Source organism: Lontra canadensis, unplaced genomic scaffold, assembly GCF_010015895.1.
Source record: "Lontra canadensis isolate GAN:19392208 unplaced genomic scaffold, GSC_riverotter_1.0 scaffold50, whole genome shotgun sequence".
NCBI lineage: Eukaryota > Metazoa > Chordata > Mammalia > Carnivora > Mustelidae > Lontra > Lontra canadensis.
In genome coordinates, this window is record NW_022631044.1 from 14,087,386 (window position 1) to 14,099,781 (window position 12,396).

At 34.6% G+C, this 12,396-nt stretch overlaps 1 protein-coding gene across 1 annotated transcript; it reads right to left on the bottom strand.

Moving 5' to 3' along the window:
• Positions 1–2,935: 2,935 nt before the first annotated feature.
• LOC116877122 (ubiquitin carboxyl-terminal hydrolase isozyme L5-like) lies at positions 2,936–3,434 on the bottom strand. Its single transcript, XM_032873612.1, has one exon. The coding sequence runs from the start codon at positions 3,332–3,334 to the stop codon at positions 3,011–3,013; it is 324 nt and encodes a 107-aa protein (XP_032729503.1). The 5' UTR covers positions 3,335–3,434; the 3' UTR covers positions 2,936–3,010.
• Positions 3,435–12,396: the final 8,962 nt, after the last annotated feature.

Here is a 12,396-nt window from a genome sequence, read left to right on the forward strand (position 1 = left end):
CAAAATGGGCAACAATACTTTATCAGATATGAAGTCATACTTGTTTTTTAGCTTGATAATAATAGGAGTTATTTCAAGGAACATCCCATTTTACAAATAGATAGCTTTGGCCCCTAAAAAATGGCATTTTATTACACCAGAATTTTCTGTTTCTCTTCTAACAAAAGTTACTACTTTTGTATCAACAAAAGTATATCACCACCTATAGTATAGTAGCTGAGGGAGAAATGATCATTTGTCAAACAGCAATTCATAATATCTAATATCATAGATTTTTTGTCCCATAAATTGAAATATTGAAGGTAAAAGGAAAAGAGAAAACAATGTTTGAGAAATATAATACCAGTGTATTATATTATTATATTATCTTTTTTATATATAAAAAAATTATATATTAAAAAATATATTGCATTTTCCAGCCTGAATTACAATGCTCAGGGATGAAAATATATATTAATAAAACTTTATGTTCAGTCATATTGCATGTGCATTATGAGTGTCAAAAATATCTTGAGCTGTATGTTTTAAGAATCAGAATTTTGGAAAACCATGTATGGTTATAGCTTAGAAATCGTGCTTATATATACATGCAGATAAGTGGTAACCTTTAGCAAATGCTAAAAAATAACAAAATGCATACAGTTATATATATATTTTTTAATATTTTATTTATTTGTTTGACACAGAGAGATCACAAGTAGGCAGAGAGGCAGGCAGAAAGAGAGGAGGAAGCAGGCTCCCTGCCAAGCAGAGAGCCCATGCGGGATTCTATCCCAGGACCCCGAGAACATGACCTGACCGAAGGCAGAGGCTTAACCCATTAAGCCACCCAGAGGCCCCACATACAGTTATATCTTAATTTAGATTTTATTCTATTAATATAAAGTCATGCTTTTTGTCACTTGAAGTATCTATTGAATTACATGTTGTCTTAAGTGAATAGTGTAAGTATTCCTTAATGAATAAACTTTTTAGACTGATGGACTGAACAGACAAATGGGCAGTGGTCAGACCATATATGAAAACAGAACTCTGACCCACAACCTTCAGCAGCCAGGCCACAAAGCCGAACCACTGTGTGTAGTGGCCAGTCCAGGAAGCCAAACAGTAATCTTACAATGAGTGCTCCCAAGTGGCCAAGACTTGGTGAATAACTGATAGCTTCCCTAGGTTTTGCCCATACCTTAGATTTAGGACCAACTGGAAAAAAACAATTATGCTCCCCTGACCAATGACATGGACTTTAATTTTAGTTACCTGGCTCCAGTTTCCCCATGCCAACAGTTTCTAATCAGAGCATTCCTGAAGCTTTCTCCCTCCGTCTCTCTTGTTCTCTTTTTATAACGGTGAATCTTCCCACTCCTCTGTCTTCCTTTGAGTCTTTGCTAAATACAACTGATGACGACTGACTTCCTGTCTATAGCAAGGTCATTGGTTGTCTTCATTTATTTACATAGAATCATTAAAATCTCTTATTTCTTGCTCTGCTTCGCCATTATTAAATAACTATTGTAATAAATATATTGTTTGTGATTTTCAGAAATGCTTTTTAGTGTTTCACAGTGTATATCTGTGAATATATTGCTTGGCAGATTTTAAAAATTCATATATTTATTATCATACAACAATCCTTAATTTTTTCAATTCATATGATTTACAAACTCCTCATATTAGTAAATGTAGTTGATTTAACTACAGTATAATATTCAAACCTATGAATATCTGGAGTCCATTATTCTTTTAAGGGGAATTTAGTTTTTTTCTACTTTTGGCTATTATCAAGAATACCTCAGTAAATTTCCTTGTACATTTCTTCTTGTCCACATTTCACTTGCGGGAAATTTCTCTAGTGTCCATACGTGTGGCAAGTTTTTAAGCCTTGGGATGAGTTAGTGGAAAAATACTAAAGGACATGATAGGGGGGTCATCAGTGTACTTAGGGCATCAGTGTTTACTAACTGGAGCTTAGGGAAGTCAGGTTCCTACCTTCCCATAGGAACTGGGAAATAGAGGAGGTGCTCTTTCCTTGGATGATTACATTTCAAGGGGATGTCTCTCTGTCTTTGAGAAAGACATCCCTTGGTTCTAGAACTAGAAGAGGGTGGGGAAGATTTATATCTCAAAATTCTGAGAAAGAATTTATAATGGCAAGTTTTCTAAAGTAATGTTCTAAGAAGAAAAGAGGCCAGGGGCCTATAATCAGGAAGAAACCAATCATAAGTTTAGTTGAACTGAGGGGAATATTAGGCCCTCTTGTTCATTACTTACAGGAGTTAAAATTCTATGTACATTTCAGTGGGCCAAAGACATGAACAGACATTCTTCCAAAGAAGACATACAGATGGCTCAACATTACAGATCATCAGGGAAATACAAATCAAAACCACGATGAGATACTACCTCCCACTAGTCAGAATGGCTTAAATTAGCAGCACAGGAGGCAACACATGTTGGCGAAGATGTGGAGAGAGGGGAACCCCCTCACACTCTTCCTGGGAATGCAATCTAGTGCAGCCACTCTGGAAGACAGAGTGGAGATTCCTCAAAAAGTTAGAAATAGAATTACCCTATGACCCAGCAATTGCACTGCTAGCCATTTACCCGAAGGATACAAAATTACAGGTTCGAAGGTGCACACCCCCATGTTTATAGCAGCACTATCAAGGATAGACAAATAATGGAAAGAGCTCAAACATCCATCAACTGCTGAATTGATAAAGAAGTAGTGTGTATGTGTGTGTGTGTGTGTGTGTGTGCATATATATATATATATATGTGTGTGTGTGTGTGTGTGTATATTTCACTCTTAATATCACTTTTATTTAATATGCACTACATGCACATGATGCAGGCTGGGAAAGAATCCATGCATTAAAGACAAGACAGACTGGTACTATTGCCAAACATGCACTGAGTCAATTAGGATGTTGCTCAAAGTTCTTTATACTTAATGGTTTCCATGAAAATAAGTGCAGAAGCAGAAATATGTATACATCCCAAAGCATCTTCTTCATTTGGTTTCCTCTGCTTTCTTTGCATTCTGTTTTTCTTTTGCTTTTTCTACTAGTGGTATTAACTGTTGGTATTCTGCTAAAGTCTTTAATAATTCCATAATGAAAGGCTGATAATTATGCTTCCTTCTGATATTTTCAATCTTGTATCTTTTTAGTTTCTGTACTTCTTCAATAAGCATCCCGTTTTTGGCAACCTCTGACTGAATAGCACTTAACATATTATTACCCTGGTCTGTATCCATGGGTTCCTCAGCAAGTTGTCTTTGTAACTCTGCTATCTTCTGTTCATATATCATTTTTCTGTCAGACACAATGGCCATTAAGTTAAATCGAATTTCGCCTTCACTGTACTTTTGTATCCTTTTTGCTATGACTGGCCTCACTGCGCTGATCCCATCATCTTGATTGCATGCACCTAAATCAATTATAATTATAAACAAACAAACACACACACACACACACACACACACACACACACACGATGGAATATTACTCAGCCATTAAAAAGAATGCAATCTTGCCATTTGCCATGATGTGGATGGAACTAGAGTATATTATGCTAAGTGATAAAAGTCAGTCAGGGAAAGATATACCATTTGGTTTCACTCATATGTATAATTTAATAATCAAAACAGATGAACATATGGGAAAAAAAGAGAGAGGGAAGCAAACCACAAGAAACTCTTAATTATAGAGAACAGACTGAGGGTTGGTGGAGGGAGGAAATGGGGGGATGGGTTAAGTGGGTGATGGGTATTAAGGAGGGCACTTATGATGGGCACGGGTGTTATATGTAAGTGAAGAATCATTAAATCCTGAAACCAATATTACATTATCTTTTAACTAATTGGGATTTGAACAAAAGCTTAAAAGGAATGGGAGAATTGTTATAAAATTGATTTTCATGGTAATTAATTCCCTATATGTTTTATTTATAACTTTGAGACCAAAGTATACATACTGTACAAATAAAAAAAATCTATATACAAATTGTAAGGTTTTATAGGCAAGATAAACACAACACCAGGTGAGGGAAGCACAAGGCAAGATTTATTAAAGGCACTCTCTGGCGAAGTTTCAGGACTCAGAAAGAAGGGGAGCCTGGAAAGTCATGCCGGGTGGGGGTGGGCACCCTCGGGCAAGGTTCCACAACTCTGGAAAGCAAAGTCGGGGAAGTTGCACTAGGAGGGAGTCGGTGGGGGTCATTTATTGGGCCAAGGCAGGGCATAGGTTCACATCCATATATGGTAGGGTATGTGGTGATTGGAGGGTATGGGGTGGGGGGGTCCTGATACTTCTGTTTCCTGCATAGGTATAGGGTTACCTATGGAGATGTGACCTGGGCACACATCCTTTTGGCAGGAGAGTCAAGGGTTGAGGAAGGAGGGGAGAGGGGGCTGGAAGATGGCAGCCCCAGCGGTCATTTCTATTGTTCCTCCTACATTTCCTGAGCCATCGACCCAACACAAATCCTTTTCTGATTATCTTTTAATCTTTTTTATGACATCTTTTTTATTACTGCAGTTTCAAGTTTTAATGGATTAGATTTTTATCAACATTTTCCCCCATGGTTTGTGTTTCTTGTTAATTCAGCAGTAGAGATGTTTTTCGGTAGCTTTACCTTGGAAAGGATTTCAGGTTTACACAAACAGAATAGTCATGGGAGGTAAATTAAAAACTGAAAGAATATATATACAGCATTGTTATTCCTGGACTTAACGCTAATGGGTACTTCTGTGTATCCAGGTGGCTTGTTGCTTCAATGTAAATACACTAAATGTTACATGCATCAGGTTTACTCTGCTTTTTCATTTGGGAGCTCTGATTACCTGGGAGGAAATTCCAGTACCGTGACAAAAGTAGAGCTCTCTCTCAGAGTTATTCTTTTTTAATGTGATAAGAATGATGACTTCATATTCCCTTAATTGCTTATCTTGCTTCTTTTTGCTGCCAAAGGAATGGGGCTGTTTCATGCATAAAAATGGGTTAAGAGACAGGACTCACTATCAAAAAAACATGCTGTGCTTCTGCAAGCCGGAAGCAGTTCTGTGGCCCAGCACTTCTTTGGCCTCCTTTAAGTTGTTAAGCATTGTGCGTGTGAAGAGTGACACTAATCGGCCCTGAAGAAACCCAACCCCAAAGCTACCACTCCATAAAATGGCCCTGTGAAGGGCTTACTGCTCAGTGGGACTTGGTATTGCATCAGAGACTACAAGCACCTGCTCACTTGGAAATGACATCCTTATGGCCAACCTGCAATATTTACAGTTTTCTGAGCTCCTATGACCCACCACTAAATTCTGCCAAATTATGGCAAGTTATCTGCTGCTTTCTCAACCATTCTCCGTCCTTAGCACTCATCCCTCCAAATCCTCAGAGTCTGTCTGGTGTAAAATACCCTTTGAGTTTTTTTTTTTTCTAAAAGGCTAGGTACACTCCCTGACAAATTTTTTTTGACATTTTTTTTTTTTTAATAAATTGTTTAATCTTATTGAATCTGCACTACATGGAGCAAAAAATTCCCCAAATTTTGTGCATTTTGATGTTTTTGTTCAGTGGCATCTACCACTGATGCAAGGTTTTGCCTATCTTTAAAATCCCTTATATTTCTTCAAACAGAATAGGAGCTGAATGAATTTACATGGGATTAAAGACGTCCACATTTTTCCCCACAAGCAAGACCAGCCTAATTTTTGTTCTTTGAGGCACCTACGCTTATTTGTTTGGTTGCTTCTTTTTTTTTTTTCCCCTCAGATAGGTGTTAACATCTACATTTATATTCATGATGTAAAATCACCCATAGGGGCACCTGGGTGGCTCAGGTGGTTAAGCATCAGACTCTTGATTTTTGGCTCAGGTCAGGATCTCAGGGAGTGTGATTGAGCCCAGCCTCAGGCTTGGTGCTCAGCAAGCTAAATCTTACACAAACCTATCTCAAACACTCTTTGACAAGTAAATGCGGGACTGTAGTCACCCTATCCCATTGTCATTCCCCTTTTATCTCACTGCCTTTTAGTTGTCAGGAAGTACTCACTGTCATTATCCAGTTTCAATAGGCCTTCTACTCCATAGGTAAAAGGTGGAGAAAGAACATATCAATGAAAACAGCTTAAAAGAGCCCTGGGTCTACTGCTCAAAACAAGGCTCTCCAACAGGATTTCCTGGGTACTTTAGAGGTCTTTGTAGCTGAATTTTTTAAAAAAGACAATAGTATTCACACATGAAAAACTCTCTATATCCCACTTTATCCAGTGAACATGAAATTTTTTTTAATGACAGAACTTGTTTGTGATATTTCACCCAGTGAAGGGTTTAAAGGCTCAAACTCAGTCACACTTTCATGGGAGGGGTGGGGGAGGTAAGCTATTCATGGAGCCCCTCCAGTAGATACTTTGATTAAACTTCCTCCAGAGTTCACTTTGCCAGAGAAGCAGAGAGAAAGAAAAAATTAGTATCTAAGACATGAAGTTGTTCAAAATTTCTATTATGGAAATACTGAATATTAAATGAACCATCTTAGAAGTGAATGTTCAATGTTATCAACTGTAAAGAATTATATATCATTTCCTGGGTTAGAAAGATGTTTTGCATACCTTAGTAATATTGGTTAAAATATCATTTTGGTTTTTTGCAACTGTTGTATATTTAAACAGATATTTTATCTAAACATATAAAGCATCCAAAAAAAAAAAAAAAAAACAAACCCCAAATGCTATTTTAATCATCATTAAGGTATATAATACACATACAATATTTGTTTTAAGTATACAGTTTAATGAGTTTTGACAAAAGTGACTCCATTATAACCACCACCCCAGTCAGGATATAGACTAATTTTGTCACCTCAGAAAATTTTCCTGTGCCCTCTTGCTGCCAGTGTCCCCTAAACACCACTTTTTACCCTGCTCCTCCACCACTGGCCTGCTAGCAATCACCAACCTGCTTTGTATCACTATACATTAATTTTTTTCCCTTTCATACAAATGAAATGTTACATTATGGACCCTTTTGCTTCTGGCTTTTGTTAGAATAATATTTTAGTGGATATGCATATGTAAGTTATATCCTGTTATTTTTAATTCCTGATTTGAATTCCATTATAGGGATATACCATGATTTGTTTATCCATTCACTAACCCATAGACAACTTATTTATGTATAGGAGTTTCCATAAAGGTAGATTTTTATTTCTCTCTATGAGCTGAACTACCGTGTCGTGTGGTAAATGTATAATTTTAGCCAGTATAGTGGGTATACAGTAATTTTAATTTACATTTTCCTAATTGTAATGATGGTGAACATCTTTTTGTTATTGGCTTACATATGTATATTTTGGAAGTATCTATTCAAATGTTTTGGCCAGTTTAAATACAGTAAAATTTACTTGCTCTGTTACAAGTTCAATGAATTTTTTAAAAGATTGTGTTTTTTTATTTGAGAGAGAAAGGGAGAGTGAATGATCTTGGGGGAGGCATTGAGGGGAGAAGGAGAGGGAGAAGCAGACTCCCCACTGAGCTGAGCTGGGAGCCTGACAGGGCCATGACCTGAGCTGAAGGCAGTCCCTTAACCAACTGAGTCACTCAGCTGCCCCAAGTTCAAAGAATTTTGACAAAAGTGTATGATTATATAACTAATTCCAGAATCAACATCTAAAACAATTATATCACTGTAAAAATATATTCAAGATGAAAATAGTTTACACATATAAAAATAGCCTTTATGATATCCCTTGGTTGTCTTTTTGGACATTTTTAATTAGGTTGTTTGCTTCCTTAATTTTTAGTTATGGAAGATTGTATATATTCTTGGATACTAGTTTTTCAGCTGAAATAAATATTCTAAATGGCAGCCTTTTAATTTCTTTAATAGTGACTTCTAAAGAGCAGAAGTTTAAATTTTGATATTTAATTTAATGGGGTTTTCATCTTTTATGATTTACATACCATTTAAGAATATTTGCCTTGTTAGGGTACGGAGTCAACCACCTCTCAATTAGACAGAGAACACTCTCGATAACGCAAGTCACACAGCGAGGTTTATTTCCAGCTAGCTGGGGTCCAAGTATTTGCCCGGCGCAGCGGGTTTCAACAAGGACCCCGAGTTCTCAGAGCCAAGGATTTATATAGCATTTTCAGGGCACTTTTTCATAGCTACAGCCATCTCTTGCACCACACTTTGACAGTTTAACTTTGTTTAGCTTTTCGCCACCCCAGCGTCACCCTGGGGGTTAGGTGAGATTTATGTTTGTAAGAAATTTAACTTTATTTACATTTCCCTCCACCTCTGCCTCCTTCAGTTTTATGGTGGGGAGGGCGACATCAGTCTTCAAGGATCTGAGCCAATTGTCTCTGGAAATTGGGCTATTGAGAAGACAGCTTCTTTGTTTTAAATCACTAGGACATTCCTAAACCAAGGGAGACCCCTGTCTTGCAGGATTGTGATCTCTGCAAGTTAACTATTTGTTTTTCATTAACATCTGGTCCCTGTGGCACCACCGCCTAACCACCCTGGTGGTATATGATTAAGTTGTTTTTTTAGGTTTTAGCTAGTTTCTCTTATCTCATGTCACCTACGCAGTGTCAGCCGGTTAGGGACGCTCAGTAAAATGGCTTCCCCGCCTTCAGGATGGCCATTCTTTTGCTAACCCGTTCTTACAACCTAACCAGATTTTGCAAAATAATATCCTATGTTTTCCAATAAAGTTTTTATAGTTTGAACTAAGTGTTTTAAAATATGGTTTAGAGGGTCTTTTGCTTTTGTTTTTGTTTTGGGGGGGCATAGGGTCTGACATGAGATAAAGATAATTTTTTTTTTTTTTTCCAATGGATAACCAATAGAATTGCCATGTTCTCAGTCACAGAGGGAAAACTTTCACTATTTTATCATTAAGTAGATGCTGGCTATTTTTCCTTCGTAGATGTCTTTTGTTTTTCTCAGTTTTCTGAGACTTTTTTCATAAATGGGTTTATAATTTTGATAAATGTTTTCTCTACATCAATTGAAATTATGATATGACTTTTCTTCTTTATTCTGTTAATGTGGTAAATTAAATTGATTCGGTTTTCTAAGTGTCAAAATGACCTTTCATTACATGGATAAATTCCACTTGGCTAGATTCAATTTGCTACTATTTTGCTAGAGATATTTGAGTCTATATTCATGAGGTAGTTTATAATTTTCTTTTCTTACACTTTTTTTGTTTGTTTTTGGTGTCAATATAATGCTGGCCTAATTAAGTTAGAGAATGTTCTCTTTTTTCTGAAAGATTTTTTGGTGGGATTGGTTTATTTCTTCCTTAGATATTTGGTAGGGTGTTATAGCAAAGGTGTCTGAGTTTGAGATTAGCTTTTTTTTTTTTTTTTCATGATTTCACCTATTTATTTTAGAGAGAGAAAGAGAGAACATTGGGGGGGGGGGCACTTGAGGGAGAAGCAGACTCCCTGCTGAGCAGAGAGCCAGGCACTGGAGCTTGATCCCAGATCCTGGGATCTAAACCTGAGCCAAAGACAGATGCTTAACCAACTTAGGCACCCAGGGCCTCCAAGTTTGGGGTTAATTTTATGTATAGGCTTATTCATTGTGAATATCTTTAATATATTTATAGGCAATTGAGATGTGCACTTATTTTTGAATGAGTCTTAGTAATATAATCTTCCCAAAAATGTCTATATTTCATATAGGTTGTTAAATCTCAATGAATTAGACCATATTTATTTAATGAAATTCCTGATATATTTGCTTTAAGCATGTCATCTTGCTATTGTTTTCCTTGTTTCCCAATATTCTTTATTACTTATATTTTATTTTTATTCTTTCTTTTGATTTTTAAAATATCTCTTTTTACTGTGAAATTGTCTCAATATTCTCTAATTACTTTTTTGTCACCTTTATAATTTGCAATGATGTTTCTTCTTTAATCTTGATATAGTCATTTGAATCCTCTCTATTTTATTTTGTTTACCATAGATAAATGTATATAAATATTTTTGAACTTTTCAAAAAAGATGTTATAGTTTCATTGGTTTTCTCATTTGTCTACTATTTTAATGATTTCCACTTTTAAGTATATTATTTCATTTCTTCTACTAGCTAAAGTTTTATTTGCTCTTCATTGATTTAGTCTTTTATGATTCTCAATATATTTTGAGTTATAAATATCCCTTTAAGCACTGTGTTCATTGTATCTCACACATTTTAGTATCTTGTATTGTCATTCTGTTTCAACCTATTTTCTAATATCCCTAGCATTTTCTTTTTTGATGCATGGGCTTTCTTACAAGTGCTTGTCCTATTCCAAATATTCGGGGATTTTCTAGGTGCCTTTTTTATTATGAATTATAATTATAATTATAATTTAACTCCATTTTTGTCTAACTTTACTGGGATTTGTTTCATGAACTGGCATATAACATATCCTAGTGAATGTTACATGTTCACCTGAAAGAATGTATATCTGCTATAGTTGAGTGTTGTGATCTACAAATATTAACTAAGTCAGTTTGGTTGATAGTGATATTCAGATCTGGTATTCTCCTACTAAATTTGTATATATAAAAAATTGTATATGTATATATAGTATACATACTACATATGCTATATAGTATATATACTATATATAATAAGCAATTATATATATAATATATATAAAATTGTATATATTGTATGTATATAAAATTCTTGGGAGAAGAATTTTGTGATTTTTCAATAACAACTGCAGTTTTATTTATTCTTAAGTTCTGTTAGTTTTGCTTATGTACTTTGATACGCAATTATCGAGGGCATGCACATTTACAATTATTAATTTATGAATAATAAATGTTTTAACATTGTAAAATATTTCTTTTACCTTAGTAATATTCCTTTCTCTGAGTTCTAGAGTGATATTTATGAAGCCATACCAGCTTTATCACGGTCAGTGTTGTATCATATATTACTTTATAATCTTTTAATTTTAATTCATATATTTTTCTAATTCAAAGGATGTTTCCTATAATAGCAGATAGTGGTCTTGCTTTTTAAGAAAATACAGTCCAATAGGCATTTTTATTTGCAATATTTATACCATTTTTATTTAATGTAATTATCAGTGTATTAGGATTGAAGTCTACTGTCTTGCTATTCATTTTCTATATATTCCATCTATTCCTTGTTCTTTTTTTTTCTTGTCTTCTTTTGAGTATTATTTTTAGTATTCAATTTTGCCTTCAGTATGGGACTATTAGCACTCTTCTTTGTTTTCATTTTAGCAATTTTTTAAATTGAAATATATTTGATATATAACAATGTATAAATTTAAATGTACATTTAGTGACTTAGCAGTTCTCATGCTTACAATAAATACTTTTGAATTATCTGCATCCTCTAAATAATATGATTCTGCAAAATTCCATGTTTTATTTAGAGGATATTATTTGGAGGATACTGTGACAAAATTTTAGCCACATTCTTTTACTACCCTCTTCCATTTTTTTGTACGATTGTCATACGTTATACCTCTATATATGTTACAAAACATGTTATATTGTTATTTTTCCTTTAAAGAGTTAACTGTCTTTTAAGGAAATTGAAGAAACAATTATCTTCTGTTTCTCATGCATTTATCAGAACTCTTTATTCCTTGTATAGAACCAGTTTGCATTTACTATTTTTTGCTTCCCATTTGAACTTCTTTTAACGTTTCTTATAGTATGGGTCTGCTGGAGACACATTTTCTTTATTTTACCTTTGAAAGATTTTCAGAAGATTAATGGACCCTTTAGAAAAAGTTTGTTGAGCTTGTGTTGGCATAGTTTCTTATCACGTTAAAAGTGTTTTTTCATTGACTTCTGCTTGCTTTATTCCCAACAAGAAGTTTGCAGTCATTTTGTATTTTTCCTTGTGTCTTTTTTTTCCTCTTTTTATTTTCTAAATGTTCTCCTTGTCATGTACTTTTATCTATTTGGTTTTTTTCCTTTTTATATTTTGTCATTTTTCTTGGCATAATGTGTTGATATTATTATAATAACAGAATAAAAGTACTTCCTTCATTTTTAAAAATACTCCGACATTATAGCATGACCTTGAATTCCTCAAAGAAAATTGATCTCCATTTACCCTTCTCAGGGGAATTATCTGCTACAATGGCCATTTCAACAAGAGTGAGAGAGCCCAGCCAGAAAATAGCTTTTCATTTTTTGGAAATAAGTTCCTTTAACTACTTTGACTCTGGTTAATGACAGTCATCAGCTGGATAGCCAGTGTTTTTCATTGATTCAAAATTCATTGAACTTTCTTAAAATGCATGGAATTTTTTGGTTGGAAAATAGAATGAATACTATTATTTCAATAAATATACTTCCAATGGCTCAGAATATTTTAAATCTTCTCTTTGTACAACATGTAA

Excerpts from the sequence above, each read along its gene's own strand:
- LOC116877122 (XM_032873612.1), bottom strand. The coding sequence starts at position 3,334 with ATGGCCATTGTGTCTGACAGAAAAATGATATATGAACAGAAGATAGCA.